Source organism: Trichosurus vulpecula, chromosome 3 (genome assembly GCF_011100635.1).
Source record: "Trichosurus vulpecula isolate mTriVul1 chromosome 3, mTriVul1.pri, whole genome shotgun sequence".
In the NCBI taxonomy this organism is placed as follows: domain Eukaryota; kingdom Metazoa; phylum Chordata; class Mammalia; order Diprotodontia; family Phalangeridae; genus Trichosurus; species Trichosurus vulpecula.
This window is the reverse complement of record NC_050575.1, coordinates 105,598,919-105,621,337: the sequence shown is the minus strand read 5'-3', so window position 1 is coordinate 105,621,337 and position 22,419 is coordinate 105,598,919. Positions and strand designations below refer to the sequence as shown.

General features: G+C 39.0%; 1 protein-coding gene across 1 annotated transcript in view; it reads right to left on the bottom strand.

Moving 5' to 3' along the window:
* The window catches only part of CHD6 (chromodomain helicase DNA binding protein 6), a 124,466-nt gene extending 108,552 nt beyond the window's left edge, over window positions 1–15,914 (bottom strand). Inside the window, exons 1-3 of the mRNA XM_036752815.1 lie at window positions 15,407–15,914; window positions 14,739–14,886; window positions 13,121–13,270 (exon numbers count right to left, since the gene is read on the bottom strand). Of these exons, the coding sequence (XP_036608710.1) occupies window positions 13,121–13,270; window positions 14,739–14,886; window positions 15,407–15,882 (774 nt within the window). The 5' untranslated portion in view covers window positions 15,883–15,914. The remainder of the gene's footprint in view (window positions 1–13,120; window positions 13,271–14,738; window positions 14,887–15,406) is intronic.
* Between the last annotated feature and the right edge of the window lie 6,505 nt (window positions 15,915–22,419).

Below are 22,419 nucleotides of genomic sequence, written 5' to 3'. Positions count from 1 at the left end.
CTTGAGTCATTTGTGTCTATTAATAAAGTGCCCCACCTCTCTTCTTTTTGTCCAGATTCAGCTCACTGTTTTGTTTTTTTTTTTGTTTTTTTTTGGAGGAGGGAAGGCAGGGCAATTGGGATTAAGTGACTCGCCCAAGGTCACACAGTTAGTAAGTGTGTCAAGTGTCTGAGGCCACATTTGAACTCAGGTCCTCCTGACTCCAGGACCAGTGCTGTACTCACTGCGGCACCTAGCTGCCACCCTCACTGGTTCTTTACTTTTATTTTCTTTTAATTACTCTTCCTCCCTTACAGCTCTACTCTGAAGTGGATCTTTGGTTTTGTTTGCCAAAGGACTATTCCATCCAGACTCTAGTTTCATTCTTAAATTCCCCCTTCCCTGTCTCATTCCTGCTTCCCTACGTAGGATAATGTTTTTCTATACCAACCTTTTTGTACAAATGTGTATGTTTAACTATCATTTATTTTACTGACAAGAGTTCCATTCTCCCTACTCCTTCTACATTTGTATAGTCTTCTCCATTGAGAAACTGAAGGTTCAACAGGCTTTTTCCTCATTTTATTCCTGATATATTCCTTTCCCCACTACTTTTTCTTTGTTTCTTAATCTCAAAATGGAATATAGCCCCAGGCTTTGGTCTTTGCTGGTCTTATTTGACTTCCTCTATGACATTTGAAGACATGAGCATTCTGCATAGACCCTTGTTTGTTTTACCCTTATTAGAATGTAAGTATTCCATCACCATTTAGCCCCTTCTAATTCATCAAAAATATTTACCTTTAGAGGTTTCTCATGACTTCTGTGCTAGAACTTCAAAATTTCTACTTAGTTCTGCTACTTTTGAGCAGTAATGTTTTGAAAGTCCTATACTTCATTAAAAGACTACCCCAGCTCTGTTACCTAGTAGATTATATTAAGCCTTGCAAGATTATTCTTTGGTTGCAAACTTTTACTTTTGCTTTCTAGAATGTCACATTCTAAGATTTTCTTAACTTCATAGTAGTTGCTGCCAAGTTTTCCTGAGATCTTGTGAGTCTTTGGTAGTCAAATTTTCTTTATGTCAACTTAGAGTGGTTTTTCTTTGACTAAGAAGTTCTTCATTTTACTTACAACATTTCTGGGAGGCTTTTTTATTTCTAATTTTCATATTTTATTATTTAATATTTTTAGTTTTCAACATTGATTTCCAGAAGATTTTGAGTTACAAATTTTCTGCCCATTTCTATCCTCCCCCCGACTCGAAGACAGCATATATTCTGATTACCCTGTTCCCCACTGAGTCCTCCCTTCTGTCACCCCACTCCCCCTCCCCACCCCCTTTCCCCTTACTTTCTTGTAGGGCAAGATAGATTTCTATACCCCATTGCCTGTATATCTTATTTCACAGTTGCATGCAAAAACAACTTTTTTTTTTTAATATCAGCTTTCAGAACTTTTCCAAATTCTCTCCCCTCTTCCCTCCCCACCTACACTCCCTAAGAAGGCAAGCAATTCAACATAGGCCACACAGGTATCATTATGCAAAACACTTCTACAATAATCATGTTGTGAAAGACTAACAGTATTTCCCTCCAACCTATCCTGTCCCCCTTTATTCAATTTTCTCCCTTGACCCTGTCCCTTTTCAAAAGTGTTTGTTTTTGATTACCTCCCCCCCCCAAATTTGCCCTCCCTTCTACTGTCCCCCCTTTTTGAAATCTCCTTCCTCCTTTCCTGTGGGGTAGATACCCAATTGAATGTGCATGTTATTCCTTCCTCAGGTCAAATCTAATGAGAGCAAGATTCACTTATTCCTCCTCACCTGCCCCCCCTTCCCTTCCAACAGAACTGCTTTTTCTTGCCACTTTTATGAAGATAATTTTTAAAAAATATTGTTATTTTTTAATCGTTATTCAATATTTTTAGTTTTCAGCATTAATTTTCACAAGAGTTTGAATTACAATTTTTCTCCCCATTTCTACCCTCCCCACCACTCCAAGATGGCATATATTCTGACTGCCCCTTTCCCCAGTCAACCGTCCCTTCTGTCACACCACTCCTCCCCATCCCCTTTCCCCTTACTTTCTTATAGGGCAAGATAGATTTTTCTGCCCCATTGCCTGTATATCTTATTTCCTAGTTGCATGCAAAAACATTTTTTTTGAACATCTGTTTTTAAAACGTTGAGTTCCAAATTCTTTCCCCTCTTTCCTCTCCACCAACTCATCCGAAGAAGGAAAGCAATTCCACATAGGCCACCTGCATATCATTATGCAAAATCCTTCCATAATACTCATGTTCTGAAAGACTAACTATAGTTCCCTCCATCCTATCCTGTCCCCCTTTATTGAATTTTCTCCCTTGACCCTGTCCCTTTTCAAAAGTGTTTGCTTTTGATTACCTCCCCCGCCAATCTGCCCTCCCTTCTAATGTCCCTTTTATTAATCTCCTTCCTCCTTCTTTCCTGTGGGTTAAGATACCCAATTGAGTGTGTATGTTACTCCCTCCTCAGGTCAAATCTGATGAGAGCAAGATTCACTCATTCCCCCTCACCTGCCCCCTCTTCCCTTCCTAAAGAACTGCTTTTTCTTGCCACTTTTCTGTGAGATAATTTACCCCATTCTATCTCTCCCTTTCTCAATATATTCCTCTCTCATCCCTTAGTTTGATTTTTTTTTTCGTTATCATCCCTTCATATTTAACTCATCCTGTGCCCTCTGTCTATATGTATTCCCTTCAGCTACCCTAATACTGAGGTCTTATGTATTATACGCATCATCTTTCCATGTAGGAATGTAAACAAAACAGTTGAATTTTGGTAAGTCCCTTATGATTTCTCTTTCCTGTTTGCCTTTTCATGCTTCTCTTAATTCTTGTGTTTAAAAGTCACATTTTCTATTCAGCTCTGGTCTTTTCACTGAGAGAGCTTGAAAGTCCTCTATTTTATCGAAAATCCATATTTTGCCTTGGAGCACGATACTCAGTTTTGCTGGGTAGGTGATTCTGGTTTTAATCCTAGCTCCATTGACCTCCAGAATATCATACTCCAAGCCCTTCGATCTCTTAATGTAGAAGATGCCAGATCGTGGATTATTGTGATTGTGTTTCCACAATACTCAAATTGTTTCTTTCTGGCTGCTTGCAGTATTTTCTCCTTGATCTGGGAGCTCTGGAATTTGGCGACAATATTCTTAGGAGATTTCTTTTTGGGATCTATTTGAGGAGGCGATTGGTGGATTCTTTCCATTTCTATTTTACCCTCTGGCTCTAGAATATCAGGGCAGTTCTCCTTGATAATTTCTTGAAAGATGATATCTAGGCTCTTTTTTTGATCATGGCTTTCAGGTAGTCCAATAATTTTATATTATCTCTCCTGGATCTATTTTCCAGTTCAGTAGTTTTTCCAATGAGATATTTCACATTGTCTTCCATTTTTTCATTCCTTTGGTTCTGTTTTATAACATCTTGATTTCTCATAAAGTCACTAGCTTCCACTTGCTCCAATCTAATTTTTAAGGTAGTGTTTTCTTCAGTGGTCCATTGGACCTCCTTTTCCATTTGGCTAATTCTGCCTTTCAAGGCATTCTTCTCCTCATTGGCTTTTTGGAGCTCTTTTGCCATTTGAGTTAGTCTGTTTTTTAAGGTGTTGTTTTCTTCAGTGTATTTTTCAGTATTTTTTTGGGTCTCCTTTAGCAAGTCATTGACTTGTTTTTCATGGTTTTCTCGCATCCTTCTCATTTCTCTTCCCAATTTTTCCTCCACTTCTCTAACTTGCTTTTCCAAATCCTTTTTGAGCTCTTCCATGACCTGGGACCAGTTCACGTTTTTCTTGGAGGCTTTTGGTGTAGGCTCTTGCACTTTGTTGACTTCTTTAGGCTGTATGTTTTGGTCTTCTTTCTCACCAAAGAAAGAATCCAAAGTCTGAGACTGAATCTGGGTGCGTTTTCGTTGCCTGGCCATAATCCCAACCAACTAACTTGACCCTTGAGTTTTTCAGCGGGGTATGACTGCTTGTAGACTAAAGAGTTCTATGTTCCATGTTTGGGGGGGTTGCCCCAGCTCTGCCACACCAGCACTCCTCCTTCCCCAAGAACCCCCAACCTGGACTGGGCTTAGATCTTCAGCAGGCTGTGCACTCCTGCTCTGATCCGCCACTTAATTCCTCCCACCAGGTGGGCTTCGGGCTGGAAGCAACAGCAGCTGTAGCTGCCCCACCTCCGCTGCCCTGGGCGGTGGTGGCCAAACCTTGAACTCCTTCCACTCCCGAAGCTTTTTCCACTAACCTTCTCCGCTGTCTTTGGTGTTTGTGGGTTGAGAAGTCTGGTAACTGCCGAAGCTCACTGATTCAGGGCTCTAGGGTGTGCTCCGCCTGTCTACTGGTCTGGTTGGTCTGCGCTGCTCACGCTGGGCTCTGCTCCACTCTGCTCCCAGCTCCCAGCTTCCAGCTCCGTGTGGAATAGTCCTCACCCAGAGACCATCTAGGCTGTCCTGGGCTGGAGCCCTGCTTCCCTCTGCTGTTTTGTGGGTTCTGCAGTTCTAGAATTGGTTCAGGGCCATTTTTTGTAGGTTTTTGGAGGGACTCAGCGGGGAGCTCACACTAGTCCCTGCTTTCCAGCCGCCATCTTCTTCTAATATCTCTTGTTTTCTCATAGAATCATTAGTTTTATTTTCTCCATAATAATATTCAAGGACTCTCCCATCACTTAGATAGGGTTTTCTACCATCTCTTCTTTTTAAGAAAAAAATCATTGTATTTTAAAAATTCTAAACTTAACAAAAACAAAAAAGATGAACATTCTCATACAAAAAAGAACAGAAAAAAGTAATATAGGTAGAACTACAAAATTCTCTATTATATATAGCTTGCTTAAAAAAAGAGTATTATAAATTCCACATGTTACTACCAAACCATCCTGCCTCTTTGTTTCCTTCTAGGCATCTAAAAAATGCTTCAATGACAATATTTTATTTTCATTTTGGGGGGCAAGGGAGACAGTCAAAGGAAGCAATACTGGCACCACTCTCTCTTTCCCGAATACCAAATCCTTAATAAAGAAAAGAAAAACAATCCTTGTAAGAAATAAGCATTGTTAAGCAAAACAAAATCACACATTTGCCATGTTCAAAAACAAATCTCATTCTGCACCTGGCATCCATCACCCTCTGTGAAGACAATCTACGTTCTATTTTAATCTCTCTACTGTCCCAATTCTTTTCTGCAAAGCTCTAACTTTACTGTTTATCCTTTCTTCATTTCTTCCAAGTACTCCTGTAGTTCTTTGGAAAACTTTTTTTTTTTACCTTTGAGGTTATATTTATAGTTGCTTCTGTGGAGCTATTTTATTCTTTTCTGTTTACTCCTTGGGCATTCTTTGACTTAACATTTCTTTATAGTGTTGCCTTTTTGTTTGCTTACATGACTAGCCTCACTTGTGGAATGGGACTTTGTGCCAGGGCCAGACTCCGTCCTGCCACACTCTTAGATGGAATGGTCAGGTCCTATTTGGTCCTCAACTCAATTTGGCTTTTGCTCATGGTTTCCACCTCCCCTGTTACACCTGCACACAAAGTGCTAGTAAGGGTTAGGCCCATTTCAACTGTGTGGGTTCAGGGTATTACAGTCTTCAGGACCTTCAATAGAGTTTTCAGTACAAAGTGCCACAAACTTCCAGGTCCTAGTCAGAGCTCTGCCAGTCCTCAGCTCTGTTCCATGGTGGTAGTTTCTGACCCTCCCTGGAGCTTCCTCCCCAGAGCATTTTGGTCTTACTGTCACTAGCAAGAGAGCTATGGATTTCCCCTCACCCTGAGTTGACCCAATCTCACCACCATCTTGACCACCATCTCTCAGTCAGATCCTAATGGAGATAAGCCCAGGATCCCAAGCCCAACAGCACTGAAAGCCAATCCCTATGGAGATTCAGCCTGGCAACTGCTCCTGCAAGTGCTACAGCCACAGCTGCTGAAGGAAAAGTTCTTGCCATCAAAGTCCTTGACACTGTTAAATAGTTCAACACTAGGAACTGATATGAAAAATCAAATAAAGTCAAATCAGAGACAATAAAGAAGAAACACTAACCTTTACTTTGTCACTGTACCCTAAGGACCATGGGATTTTTCGAGCTGATTTGCAGCTGAAACCTTTCCTGTATGTTGTCTTCACCATTAGAATGTGAGTTTATTGAGAGCAGGGACTGTCTTGCTTTTCCACTTATATCTCTAGTGCTTAGTGCAGTAAGGGCTTATTCATTTATTCACTCCTCATCCTGCATTCCCCAGACTGCTGAGTGTTTCCCACCCCTCTCACCCAATCCCATCCCCCCCAAAAAGTTTCAGCATCCAGGCACTCCAGGCTACTTAACCCCTTGGAATAAAGTATTATAGGTTTTAGGTGCTCCTACAGCATCACTGGTCAGAGTAGTAGCAGACTGATAACTTATTTACCTGCTCTCAAGCTGGCTTCCTAAGGAGAGGGTAGTCATAAACTTCTGGTTAGCTTTTTAAAAAATTAATATTTATTGATATCTTTTGTTCTTACATTGCTTAAATTTCCCCTTGCACATCACACTCTTCCTAAGAGTCATCTCTTTGTAAGGTGCACTATCTCTCTTTAAGGTTCCTTTCGAAAGGAGCAGTTAGTGAAGGAAAGGAAAAGAAAAGGTGTTTTTATATAAAGGAAGAGGCTTTGTATTAATTGTTAAAGGATTTAAGATATTGCTGCTGTTATAGATAAACATTTGGATGCCTAATACGAATAGAAAAAAATTTGGTTTTTACCATAAACTGCTAAAATGTCTGTGAAGAAGCATAGCTTTCAGACAGGACTTGGACAGTTTTGGAGAGAAAATGATCTGTAAAGATGTGAGGACTGATGTGGAACTTACTGTCAACAACGTGGAGTGATGTTATACTTGCTTGGGAACAGGTGAACGTTTTGAAGAAGCAAAGAAAGATAATTTATTAAGGAGTAGAGAAATAGGTTTGTGACAAAAGCCTATCAAAGACACTGGAGAGGAGGACCTTTTCAGAGACTCCAGAACTAAGGCATGATAGGCCCCTTCTGTTAATTTGCGTATCTGTCACATAAGTGAAGTGGGTAAACCTAAGAAAATGAGAAATAAACATTTGGATACTGAGATAAGTTTAAAGGTTTCTAAGTTTAAAAAAGACTATTGATTTGATGGGGGAATTTGGGGAGTTGTGACTTTTTAAAGTCAAAAGCATATGACTGAGAATTAGGAGGAGGCTCTCATAGCAAGCTCCCCAGCAGAGAGGGCAACAAAGGAAGGAGAGGAGCCTTTAGAGAAGAGAGAGCTAAAGAAGACAGCAGGGGGCTGAAAAGCAGCTCCACTGGAACAGAACAGTGGTTACAGAGAGAATGCTTCAGTGTTGCCCAAGAGCTCCAGCGCGCTGCCTCAGGTGGGAGAACAACGAGTCTTTTCACAGGGGTGGGTAGCTATCTGTTGCCATTTCTGTCTTCAGAAAGAAAAGCAGGAGGGCATTAGAGTGGCTTTGATAGCTTGACTTTTTGCGGGGGAGGAGGGCAGGGGAGAGGGGGTCACAGAATGAAGAATAAAGGAATGCATTAAGCGCTTACTATGTGCAACAGATCTAAGTGAGTAAGTAATGGCCTGAGCCCAGGGAGAGCCAGTTTGTTGAGCTCTGCAGTTGTCTGGCTAGAGACTTGCTATTTACATTAAGAGCTAACCCTTTCTAAATGTTTTCTTTAAGGGTGATGATTATTTGAAAGATCTTCTAAAAGGTTATGTTCAAGTAAAAAGGGGATTTCCCCAGATTGTGTGGTGAAGATCAACAGTCAAGCAGTGAGAAGAGAAGCAGTTTCATGTGGTGCTTACGTTCCTTAAGAGAAAACTAAAACTGAAGCTTGGAATCTAGAACTATGAGTCACCTGAATTACCCGAGTTGGCACTTCCCTCAAGTATTTCTGTGCTAGGTCCCTTTAAGTTTGTGACCATCATTCACTATAGGGAATAAGAAAATTGGTATAAGAGTGTAATCTGGGTTTGAGTACTGCGATTAGTTTCATTATTTATCTACTGACTTTAATATATTAGTATCTAAAATATTATATCTTTTGCCTGTTAAATGATTTTCTTTCAAATATAAAAGTCTCCATTTGATGGGGATGGGATCTGAACTCCTAAAAGGAAGACCCTCAGTCCTTGAACTTTCCCACAAATTTCAGTAGCCCAGATCCCTGGTGTTTGCCTGAGGCATCTGGCCCATCCCATTATAATCCTTTCAACTGTCCTTTCATTGCACCCCCTCCACCCCCCCACCCCCAGCCCAGCCCTTCATTCTCTCTTACCTCTGGACCACCCCAAGCTATTTGCCACTCTTTAATCCCATCAAGATCTTTTCACTGACCCTTTTTCCCTTTCTCTGTATGAAAGTATCATTTTCACCCCCATTAAGTGCAGACTCACTAATAAACTCACTACTTGGATTGAAGGAAGACTAGAGTGGTTGAATTCTTTCCAGGCAGACCCACCCTGTACCCTTGCATTTCAGGGTTCCTAGCACCCCAGACCGCATCAGAGCCAATCAAAAAACACACTGGTGCTAGAGTGGTAAGTAGGAGAGTATATTTGTCCTCAACATGGTTATACCTATCCCTAGAACCCTAAAGAAAGCTTAAATGTAATTGTGCACTAGTGGTCTATCTCTGGGAACTCAGACCTGCTAGTGTGCTAGAGTGAATAAGCCAACCCCCCAAAAAGAAGTGGGGTATATTAAGAGCTCTAAATAATGAGAATGAGTTACTGATGGTGCAAACATTAAAACTCCATTGGATAGGCCCTACTGTACACCATTTAATAATGTTAAACATGGGGGCAGTAGAATGTTATACCTTATAACAAGGTATTTTTTAGTAGAAAAAAAATCTGCAAAACCGAGCAATAAATTGAAGAAAATCTGACAATATAAACAACACTCCAAAGTTGAGGCCCTCATCCCCCCACCTCTGCAAAGAAATAGGGAAGGTATCTTCTCATATTACTTTTTTGGAGCCAAGCTTATTCTTTGCAATTATCATTTTCAATTGTTTTGTGCTTATTGCACTTTCCACTTAATTATTGTAGTGATTCATTGTGCCTATTGTTTTCTCGGCTCTGCTTACATCAGTCTCTAGCAGGTCATAAAGATTTTCCTGTGCTTCATTACATTCATCATTTTTTACAATCCAGTAATATTCCATTACATTCATATACCAAAATTTATTTAGACATTCCCCAATTGGTAAATATTTACTTTGTTTCCAATTCTTTGCTATCACAAACAAGTGCTGCTATAAATATTTTGGTGTATATGGGGATTTTCTTCTTATCAATGGCTGCCTTAGGGTTTAAGAATAGTAGTGCAATCTCTGGTTCAAAGAGTATAGATATTTTAGTCATCTTATTTGCTTAGTTTCAAATTGCTTTCCAAAATGGCTGTAGTGATTCACAGCCCTACCAACAATGCACTGGTGTGCCTGTCTTTCTGCAGCCTCTTGGACCTTGAATATTCTGATCTTTTGTCATCTTTGTGACTTTGCTGGGTATAAGGCAAAATCTCAAGGGTGTTTTGATTTGCAATTCTCTCATTATTAGTATTTTGGAGTATCTTTCATATGGTTGTTAATAGTTTGTAATTTTTTTGAGAACTCTTTTCTTGCTAGCTTTTTTGTGTAGCCTTATGCTAGATGGGAGGGCTTACTATTGTTTATCCTTGGCTTCTTAATCATTATTCAATTGATATAATGCCTTTAAAATTTTTTTCATGGAGTACCTGTGCAAAAGTTGGGCTCCTGTAAGACTTTTCATATAACCCATACTAATTAGAAGAAACAAGTGCTCTTTCTACTCTAACACGCTGCCACTCACTATTTCTGTAAGACTCCTAAACACTTGAAGGTCAACTTCATCATCCCTGTTTTTAGAATTATTTTCAGACCTGGTTTGGTTAACTCACCAAATTATGTTTCCCTATTCCCTGCTCTAAGTTTCTCAGTTAATCAACAATCTCTCCATATATTACTACACACTCTTGTCCACTACTAAAATTGTATAAGCTTTCCCCTCTGCGTACCTTCCTAGCTCACTCTAAAATGCCTTGTCATTTCAAATCTCTATTAAAAACCACTTTTTCTCCCTTGGATACACATCTTGATTCCTAAATTGCTACCCACTTACAACCTAGCTGCAAAATGTTTATCAGCATTTGACTGATATCAGATGTGGCAAACCTAAAAATGACGTATTATACATAGACAGCTCTGACAGCTCTTCTTTTTGCTATAGTCTTTCTAGTACTTTGTTCTGTCAGTATTTTTTCAGCAGAAATTTTGTTTGGATTATTATGGTGAATCCTAGATGCAAGATTAACTCATTCATGACTATGACTTTTCACAAAGATAGTAAAAGAATGCTTATCACAATGACTCTACTAACATCTGTCATTCTACTGTGCTAGCTGAAATCTTAAAAACATTCACAATCTACGTCACTATTTTTATTTCATCTCTTTTTTGGCTGTAATGACTCGAACTATCTGAAATGCCATAGCTTTTAATTTCCTGAGTTTAAGATTGAGTACTTATTACTGGAAAAAGGATGCAAAAAGGCTTAGAGGGGTGAGATGGCACAAGAGACATGTGAACAGCAGCTTAGTAAGGGTGCTCATATTAAGTGAGAAAAATTACTATTCTCTCTTACATTAATAAGTAACTAATAATTGAAATCAAGGTTTCCCCTTTCTATTTCCTCATTCGGAAACAAATCCCTGTAGGTTATACAGCCAGTCTCTGAAGGGTGCACACTTGATTGGGACCCCACCCAACTAGAACACCTTACAAAGAAAATGTAATCTAGGTGAATTCAGGCCCATTGTGCTCTATTCAGGCAAGCTGGGGGGGGGGGGTCTGGGTAGAGAAGAGTAAAAGTGACAAAAGCAAAGTCACATTCCCTCAGCCACTCATTAGAATAGGCCTACCTCTCATTATAAAACTCATTCTCTCATTAATTGCTAATCAATCAGTTGATTTCCTCCTGTCACAAACACCCACTCTTCTAAGAGTATATAAGTGTTGAGAAGCCTCCAGGAGTCATCCTTGGTTTATGTAAGAAAGCCAAATGACCATTTATTAATTATTCGTAAACTATAATTAATAAAATGGTTGTTAATTACCCAGGAATTATGTCTTTTGGACTTTCAATATACCATGTAAGTAATCTTTAGGCACATGACATGGAGCAAAGTGCTACTTTGAAATTACTTTTTTTAATATACATTTTGTCTTTACTTAAAAGTAAGCTTTGAGACCTGGGATTTGTTTTTTGACTTTGTAACCTCAGTGTCTAGCACAGAGCCCTGCATATAGTGGGTGCTTTAAAGTGTTTCAAAATTGTTAAATTTTAATTCTAAAATTCATCCAAAGTGTCACTATAACCTGTCCACTAAAAGCTTAGAACTCAATGAGAAGATCCTAACAAATTAAACACACACAGATCAATTGTCTATCATGCAAGTTTATGGGGACAAGATGAATTAAAATATGCTTGTTTTTCATATTTAGATATTTGGGTTTTTTAAAATCAAATTCCTATGCATGGTAAAGGGAAAAGTGAGAATATTTCAGAAGCAGGTGAAACAGAAGCTACAGACTAGAATGAGTTGTAATGAAAAAGGGCAAGGAAATAGAGCCTGGGGTGGACAGTGTTACAATTATAAAAGAGACGACTGTTCTAGATGTAACTTAGTGCATGCAAAGTTTGATCTTCCCTATCCACACACGTATTCATTATTCAGCAACTTTGTTCATACCGTTTTCTAGAAAATCCATTGCTAATTGATGGCAAACAAAAAGGAACAAAAAATGAGGCACTGTTTCATGATATCAAGGCCACTGCCACTGCTACTCTCAGACCCTCTAATGGCCAACACCTGAAACTTGACTTCAGGGCAGTGAGTACAATAACAAAGGATGGGTTTAGGGGAGACTAGATACCCTCAGACGTATTTGCCAAGCATTTAGTTTTACAGCTAATAATTATCTCTAAGACCCAACTGTTCACCCCATACACTTGCCAACAAGCAAAATATACCCAACCTTTTCTTCCCAATTACTTTGTCGCATCCATTTCTTTTAGCTTTTCCTAATGCTCAGAAAGATTATTTTCCATGGGAAACAGAAATTATCTGCTATTAGAATTGTGGTTACTATTAAGAATGTGTCACAAGAATCTAAAGGAAGATGTCAAATCTGGCTGAAGAAATCCACCTGAATCAAAGCGATCAATTAAATGTCAATCACACATCTATTAAGAGTGTAACGTGCAGAGCTCTATGATAGGCAGAAAGGGAGACACAAAGCCTAGATAACACAAGGTCAATGGGTTTATCTTTGACCCCAATGTCAGAGAGCAAGAGTATGAGAAGATATGAATGAAGATTAACTAAATTCGACTCTTACCATAAAAAAAAAGGCATAGAGAAATTAGGTAAAGGAGGACAAAAACATACATACAACAGGAAGCATTGGACTTAGAATCACAAAACCTAGGTTTGATGCTAGCAAAATCACTTAAGAAAACTGAAAAATGGAAATTATCTCTAAAGGGTCCTATAAGAACATTGGCAAAGTTTTTATCTTATTCTTCCAAAACACAGGTGCTAATGAATTACAGTCTAACAGGCTCCTCTAGAGCATGCCAAAATGTTCTTTTGGAGGATGATGGGTTATTTAATGCTGCAGCTATTCCAACCAATACTGTAGTTAAGTTCAACATAAAAGCAAATGGTAGGAGAAAAAAATCTGTCTGGAAAAATTGTCATAGAAGTGGTCATTCATAATAAGCTAGATAAAGTTAGCCTACGTTAATAGACTAACGGACCGTATTTTAAGGAGTCTAAAGAGGTGGGTAGGAGAGTGACTGCTCATATCTGCGAATGTCCATCTCTTAATCCCACCCAAAGTAATGTATTAGGGTCATAGCAGAGCTGTAAGAAAGTAGAATAAGCTGCTTTGAAACACAGTGGGTTTCCCCTCCCAAGGGGTAGTCACAAAAACAGGATTGAATGAAAGAAGCCTGCAAGTCGAATGCCCTATTGAGTCAGGTCGAATTTCTAGTGACCATACCTCTGCTTGCCAGGCCAGTGTGGAAGCGGAGAGGGCTGAGGTGCGACCAGCCCCTAGCACTGCAATCGTTTCCCCATCATCATCCACCACTTTGAAGTCCAGGTCCTCATTGTACTTTCTTCTCTTCACCTGTCGTCCTGAGCGTCGTTTCTACGGAACAAACAAATCTAATCAGGGAGGAATAGTTCCTTCTGCCAAAGCCAAATTTCAGGGACCTGAGGTACACAAGATTTAGGAGAGAAGTTCCATCTCTTTTTCAGAATGGCACAAAAGAATCCAGTGAGTTTTATTAGCAATTATTCAGATGTGTGTGCTCTTCCCTAGGAAAACCCAATACATGAAAATCAGACTTCACAAAGTTGGTGTTTTCACACTTTGTCAAACAATCCTTTTCTGTCTAATAAGTGCTTAATCTGATTTGAATCAAAAGCTGCATGAACCCATATCTCCTCCTTTATGTTATCTCCAAACCCCTACCAAAACTTTCTTACTTGCTTACTTGCTTTCTAAGCAAGATGACTATAATGTAAGAACTCCCAAAGCCACATCTGAAAGCCATTCTCCTTACTCTGCCACACTGACTACATCCTTCTTTGGATTCATGAAGATTATTAGCCTTATGGATCCCAAGCAACACCGATCTTTACCAGCCTCACATGTTCACCACTCTCCTTCCTTAATCTTGCCTTTCCTATTTGCTAACCCTCAATATTTCTCATATGACACATACATTGTGAAACCATGACCATAGCTAGAAAAAAGCCATGTACTCCTAGTTTACACGCAGTGTTGTTATTTGGCAGGCCAGAATACTGATTATCCTCAGATGCTGACCTACTCCTGCTCACTAAGGGCCCCCTTCTGACTACAGATCTATGATTCTATGAGCCCAAGATCCAACACAGTTTAGGAGGCTTTGAGATGTAGAAAAGGTCCACAAAAGGCTGGAATTGCATGATCATAGAGGTTCCATTAAAAACAAAATAGTACAGTTAGGTAGCTGGGGGCACTTCAAGAAAGTCAGCATTTTCAGGACCTTCAAAACAAGCTGAAGATTAAGTTCCACAAGGGAAAGAGCTGTTTTTCGTTGTTTTTTTTTTGTTTGTTTTTGTCTTCATAACCCCATCACCCAGCATAGTACCCTACAGAACTAATGAATATTTGTTGAACCAAAGGAAAAAAAGACAACTCAACCTATCAAGGGGTAAAAGTCCTACCTAAAGCCATATTCACCTGGACACTGCATTTAGGAATGAGATTTAGGTGGGATTTAAATTGGCACTGATGAATCTCCCAAACTGTCCTGGAATAAGGAGCACATTCTTATCTCTAACTCAAAATTTTAAAGCATTCAGATTTTAAAATTACTTGTACAAACAGTGATAGCAATCTGGATCCTAATATTCTTAAAAGAATGTAACTCCCTCTGTAAAGAACACTGTTCCCAAAAAAGTACACCAAGAAAAGGCCTATTCACTACTTTCTGTATCTCTGACCAAGTCTAGGACTCAGATTTACAGAAGTAAACTAGAGGCAAGATAAATTAGTAATAAAATGGCAGTAAGCAAGATCCCATCTAGCAGCTGTCATCCAAAGGGGTTCCCAGTCATAGCTATACCTGGCTGTCAGCAGACTCAGTGGATTCCTCTGTGTTCCGATGAGATGAACCCAGTAGGCCCTGATCCAGCTCTAGGCTTTCCACTGATATATCATTTTTCCTTTTCCCTTTCTTTCTCTTCTCTACTGGAGTTGGTCCTTGCTCCTTACTACAAGGAAAAATAAAGAGTTAAACTTCTTGACATAATGAATTAAATCTATTGGGCAGTTTCAAAAACTCTAGTATCAAATATACACATAGATGATAAGACTGCTTACTCAAGATGCACACAGAGGCTGGGAAGTGGTTCAGAAAATGTGAATTAAAGTCTGGCAACACCACCCCCCACCCCTCACCAAAAAAACAAACAAACAAAAAAAAAAACCAGATATCATGGCCCCAAGAGCAAAAGAGTATCAACAGATTTTTAATTTTTCATCAAAACAGAGGTTTTGCTTATGTTTACTATAAGCAAAAGTCTTTTTGAGATTTATTGGTCTACTTGGAAGACAGAAGTCTTCCTAAGTCAGATTCTTAAAATTAAAACAAAAGAGACTTTGACTCCTTTTCATTTCACATTGTCTAAATGCAGTCTTCATATACTAAAGTAAGCCACAGCGTTTTAACATTTCCAGACTCAATGGAAAAAGAGACAAGGAATAAAGATCACTAAGAAAAAAGATGCCAACCTGGCCTTCTTGGTTTTCATCTTGGGTGTTGAATCTGTGTTGCTCCTTTTGTCTTTAGCATCCTTCGATAGTTTGGGCTCCCTCGGTTTCCTAGACTTCCTAACAGCCTCCTTCTGTTTCGGCTCCTTCTGCTTTTTAGGCTCTTTGGCCTTTTTAGGTTCTTTTGGTTCTTTAGGTTCTCTCTTCCTCTTTGGTTTGGGTTCTTTCTCCTTGACTCCTTTCTCTACAGCCTCTTGTTCACTTGGATCCTTTTTCTTCCGTTTCTTTTTCACCCCTGTGCCTCCACCTCCACTGTCCTCCATCCCGTTATGGGATGTCATTTTCCTAGGGAAAAGGTGATCAGCATCTTCAGCTGGATAAAGGTCCTTCTCAAGGATACAGTGACTGGCCAAATCTGTAATTTTCTCTTCCTGATCAGTGCTGCTGACAAATGAAGACTGAGACTTGCACTCACAAGTGACAGAGGCATCAGACATTGGGGAGCGACTCAGAACTTTTAAATTTGAAAACTGCTGGAGATACGAGACAAGAGACAAAAAAAAATGATTAAATTTCCCTTTAATACGGAATACTTAAAGATCTTTTATAAGCTCAAATGCATGCAGAGAATTCCCTCTAGCACACTTTATAAGCGACAAGTGAAAACCAGCATATCATGAGGTTTTATGAATTCCTGTGGTATAGATGCAAACTTTCACGAGTCATATTCTGGAGGGTACCTATCATTCTTTTCCACCAAAAAGTCTCTGGTAGCAGTATCAAACACAAAATACCAGGTACGCTGTCCTAACCCAGTACAGCACCTCTTATGCTTATCTCTTATCTTAATTCATGGAGTAAAAAAGAACTAAATGTGGATATAATATCTGGAAGAGGTAAAATGACTGGATTCCACTAAGGCCCTATTGTCTCATTCCTTCTGAAGTCTCCCCTCTTTACTTCCTTGTCCAGATATAAAATACAGAGGGTAAACATGGCATAGTGCACTATGGTCAAAAACATGTGAAAAAAGGCAAACAAAATTAGTTTTACTACTTAGCCTTACATTCCTGGCCAGAAAGAATATTATGTAGCTTCAATAATCCATCAATAAATAAACATTTATTAAGTTCCTACAACATGCAACAGAGCTTCCAGAAACAAAAATAAAAGGGTCCCTGATCCCAAGGACTTAACATTATATTGGGGGAGTGGGGGGAGCAATACATACATATATAAGTATATACAAAAGAAATATAAGGTAGTATTAGTGGGGAAGAGGAAACCAGCAGCAAGGAAAACCACATCAGGAAAGGCTTCCTACAAGGGATTCTAAGAAGAAAAGATGACGGAGTGCATTAGCAACATGAGGGTTGTCTAGTGTGAAGGCATGGATATCAAGTGTGAGAAACAGGAAGATAGCCAATTTGGCTAGACCATTGTAAGTAAGGAAGGTAGTAAGGTAGTATAAGAGGGCTAAAAGGTGGGTTGGTGGTCAGGTTATAAAAGGCTTTAAAGGCAAAAGAGAGATTATGTTTGATTCTATAGGAAATAAGAAGACACCTGAGTTTATCAGGTAGGCCATATTATACTTTAGGAAAATCACTTGAGGCTATGCTTCATATTTTTGGACAAGGAAGTAAAGAAGGTAGACCTCAGGGAAATAAAACAATAAAGACTGAGTAGGATCTGGTCATTTTATCTCTCCACATTCAGTTCTTTTTTACTCCACAAATTAAAATACAGAGTAAGCAGAAGAGATGCCAATACTGGGTTAGGACAACATGTCTGGTATTTTGTGTTTGGATGGACTGGAAATGGAAAACACTTGAGGCAGAGAGACCAATTAGGAATCTACTGCAAAAGACCAGGCAAGAGGTTATGAGGGCCTGAACCAGGCTGTTAGCCATGCAAATAGAAAGAAGAGGGATGTGAGTGATGATGTGGAGGTAGAAACCACAAAATTTGCCAATGATTAGATATGTAGAGTGAGAGAGAATATGAAATGGGATAATACTGGGTTTGCAATCCTAGATAAATAGAAGCATGATAATACCTTTGAGTAAGTAGGTAAGTTCAGAAGAGGGGCAGACTTTTGGGGGAAAATGAGTTTAGTTTTGGACATACTGAAATGCCTACAGAAACCCAGACTGAAATAACAACTGGTAATTAAGAGGTCATTACTACTTCGGGAGAGTACAGTTTTAATTTATTGTTTAGTTGTTTTCAGTTGTGTTCGACTCTTCATGAACCCATTTGTTGTTTTCTTGACAAAGATAATGGAGTGGTTTGTCATTTCCTTCTCCAGCTCATTTTACAGATGAGGAAACTGAGGCAGAGTTAAGTGACTTGCCAACAGGGTCACACGGCCAGTGTCTGAGGCCAGATTTGAACTCATGAAGATGAGGAGTCTTCCTGACTCCAGGCCTGGCTCTCTATCCACTGTACAAAATAAAAGAAGACGAGGCAACCAATATGCACAGTTTTTTCCCCCTACAAGTTTATTTATGAAAGGAAGAAAAGTATTTTTAGAAAATTTATTTTTTATTCTTAATCTAATACCTCTAAAAGGGACATTTTCATATATAAAGTAAAACAGAAAAAGGATTACTAGTCAATCAGCAAGTACAAAGAATAGAATAATCTCCAAGTGCGAGGAATTTGCATTCAAATGGAGACTAGTACATATAAAATATGTGGACTATAAAATAAATATAAATAAGACAATATTAGCTATCATTCATAAAACACTTTACAAATTCCTCATTTTATCCTCACAACAATCTTGGGAGGTTGGTGCTAATATTATTCCCATTTACAGATGAGGAAACTGAGACAGACAGGTTAAGTGACTTGCCCAGGGTGTCTGAGGCCAAATTGGAATTCTGGTCTTCCCAACCAGGTCCAGTGCTTTATACACATACATACACACACACACATACACACACACACACACCCCTTGTAAAAGTTACTACTACAGAAGGTTAATTTGCCAAAATAGTACACATGGAAAAATCTAGAGATCTAGAAACCCAGGAATTTTTTAAACCATGGCCCATTTACTGATCAGTTTTAAAGAAAGTCAGCTTTTAACATCAAACACTTATAATCTACACCCCTTTACCTTACATAGAGGAAAAAGATAAGAGATGGAACAACAGTCAAAGTGTCAATGGGTATCTTCATAGAATTAGATAAAATCCTAACACAACTCTTAAGGTAAATAAAGATCTGTTTTGCTTAACTGTATTTCACACGGAAGGGGTCTATGGGGGAATAATGGGGTAATGATAGCAAAGAAAAACAAGCATCAACAAAACATTTCAAAAGAAAAATAAACAAAGAAACTGTGAAAATGAGTGGAGGGCTCCCAATGATACCAAAAGGTACTATAAAGCCATACTTATAAGAAATGTTGCTCATACTCTTTGACTCAGAAACTAAACTACAGAGACTATTTATGGTGAGGGTGACAACAAGAAAAACTCTATATACATATGACTATATGTATATATTCACAGTCATTTTATTTCTGATAACAAAAACCTAGGAAAGCAAGATATGTACTCAATAATAAGGGAATGGTTAATAAATTATATAAGATGTAATGGAATTATTGGTATACTGTAGGAATGAAAAATACAAGTAATTCAGAGAAATATGAGAAAGCCTATATAGATGTTACATACAGGGTGAAGAAAGGAAAGACAAAAGAATAATATACATATTAACTTCAACAATAAATAAAATTAACACTGAGAAACAACAAAACTCTGGTGAAACACAACAGTCAAATGTTTTGCTAAAATGTAGATAAATTAAATCTGCAACAATCTGCTGATCTACTAGTCTCTTAACTTGACAAAAAAAGGACACGAGGTCAGTCTAACATGACCTGTTCTTGATGAAAACAGGCTGGGTTTTTTTGTAATTACAACTTGTTTTTTCAGATGTTCACTAACCATCCCTTTAATACAATGATCTAAAATTGTTCCAGGAATTAAGTTAAAACTCACCAGTCTATAGTTTGTAGATTACATTCTCTTCTCTTTTTAGAAAATTAGGTTTTTTTTGTCTTTCTCCAGTCCTTCAGTACCCTGCCTACTCTCTACATCTCGGTGATCTTTCAGAGATAACTGAGAATAGCTCAGCAAACACATCTATCGGTTATCTGAGTAGCCATCAATATAGTTCAACAGAGCCTAGTGCCTCTACTGTGAGTATCAAAGGCAGCTAAACGGTCTCCTACTCAACTGAATACCAATTTTATTAAGCATTTTGGTGTTCTCTCCACTCCAAAGATGTGAGGATTAATCAGTTAGCCAGAAAGTCAACAAGAATTTATTAAGTGCATACTACATGGTAGGAAGAAATGAAAAATATCTAGTCATATGAAAATATGCTCTAAATCACTACTGATTAAATAAATGCAAATCTAAACAACTCTTAGATACCACATCTCTCCTGTCAGATTAGCTAACATGACAAAACAGGAAAATGATAAATGCTGGAGAGGATGTGGGAAAATTGGAACATTGCTACATTGTTGGTGGAGTTGTAAACTGATTCAGCCATTCTCGGGAGTGATTTGGAACTACGCCCAAAGGGCTATAAAAATGTGCATACCCTTTGACCCAGCAATACAACTTCTAGGGCTGTATTCCAAAGAGATCACACAAATGGGAAAGGGACCTATATGTACAAAAATATTAATAGCAGCTCCTCTTGTGGTGGCAAAGAATTGGAAATCAAAGGGATGCCCATCAATTGGGGAATGGCTAAACAAATTGTGGTATATGAATGTAATGGAATACTACTGAGATCTAAGAAATGAGGAGCAGACAGACTTCATTATAACTATATGATTTATATGAACTAACCAATGCTGAGTGAGGAGAGCAGAACAATGAGATCATTATACATGATTACAGACTCACCATAACTGTAAAGACTAACCTGGATAGGCTTGACTCCTCTCATCAATGCAAGGTTCAAAGACAGCTCCAAAGGATTCATGATGGAAAAAGCTATGTATGTCCAGAAAAAGAATTATGGAGTCTGAATGCAGACTGAGGCAAACTTTTTGCTCTCTTTTTTTTCCTTCTTTTTTGGTTTTGTTTCTCCTTTCTCATGACTCATTCCATTGGTTATAATTCTTCTTTACAGCTGTACTACTATGTAAATAAATTGGACTTATATAAATAAGTCCAATGTGAAGGTATATGTGGAAGTTACATTGGATTACATGGCGTCTTGGGGCGGGGGGAGGGAGGGAGAGAAAATTTGGAGCCCAAAAACTTGTAGAACTGAGTGTTGTAACTAAAAACAAAAAATAAATTTATTATTTAAAAAAAGAATTAAGAATATAAAGAAAGGTAAAAACAGTCCCTAGCCCCAAGGAAATCAAATTCTAATGGAAGAGACAATATGCACATAACCACATATATACAAGATGTATATAGATGGAATATCTCAAGATGAAAGCTACTTACAAAGGTGAGAGCCAGAAAAAGCCTCCTGAAGAAGGGAGCATTTGAGCTGAGTCTTGAAGGAAGCCAAGAAGCAGAGGTAAGGGGGAAAATATTTCCATGCATGGGGGTCTGGAGTTTAATGAGAAAGAGGACGCTAGAGTCAGATTTATGCTTTAGAAAAATCACTTGGGTGGCTGAGTGGAGGATGGATTGGAGTGAGGACAGATTTGAGGCAGAGAGTTTTTAAGAGGCTATTATAATAGGCCAAGTAAAAAGTGCTGAGGATCTATATTAAAGTAGCTGTGTGAATAGGAAAGAAGAAGATGTAGACAAGAGTGTTGAGAAGGTAGAAATGACGTGATTTGACAACAGACGTCGATGAGGTGAGGGCAAACGAGGAATGAAGGGTGATTCCGAAGTTGCAAACATGGGTGACTGGAAGGATGGCAGCGCCCCTTCAAAGTAATAGAAAAGTTGGGAAGAAAGAAGGGTTTGGGGACAAAGATAATGAGTTCTATTTTGGACATGTTGAGTCTGAGATGCCTATAGGTCATCTGGTTCAAGACGTCCAAAAGGCAGTTAGTGACATGAGACTGAACTCAAAAGAATTTAAGGCTGGATATATAGTTCTGGGAATCATATGCATAGAATGAGAGTTGAAATCATGGGAGCTGACAAAATCACCAAGCAAGATAGTAAAGAAGGAAAAAAGCAGAAAGTCCAGGATGGAGCCTTGGGGGATACCCATGGTTAATGGACATGACCTGGATGAAAACGTAGCAAACATGACTTAGGAGCAGTAAAGACATTAGAGGGAACACAAATGTCTAACCGGGAAGGGACCAATCCCCTCATTTTGCAGGTCAGGAAATTTAGGCCCAGCAAGGCTATTAAAGAGTTTGCCCAAAGTCCATGGCTATTAAATAGTGAGAGGAGACTTAAACTGCAGCTTCTGTTTCTAAGTCCGGGGCTCTTCCCACTACACCCTGCTACCTCCTTTGCAAAGAAAACAGAAACAAAATAAAAAGTGGGTAGCTCTGTCTTCTAACTTTATCACGGAACCAGCTCACAGAAGACCCCAAGCAGTAGTCCTATCTCTTCCCTGATGCTCCTCTTTCCCCCAGTGTACCTAGGATGTTGCTTTCTATTTCATTTCTCTGCTTTTCTTGCTAGTCTCAATCTAAACCTTTTGCCTCTTGACAGTATTATAATACAGGGCTACACTGTATTTTTGTATTCATCTGCTGATACCTGCCTGGCCTTCTAATCTGATGACTAATATCATTTGTAAGCACGATCATCTCTTCATAATAGATGACATTTAGCGGGTAGAGCCAAGATAGTGGCTGGAAAGCAGGGACTTGCTTAAGCTCTCCTCCAGGTCCCTCCAAACACCTATAAAAATGGCTCTGAACAAATTCTAGAGCTGCAGAACCCATGAAATAGCAGAGAGAAGCAGGGTCCCAGCCCAGGACAGCCTGGATGGTCACTGGGAAGGGTCTATCGTATGGAGCTGGGAGCGGAGCGGAGCAGAGCCCAGCACGGACTGCGCCAGGACCAACC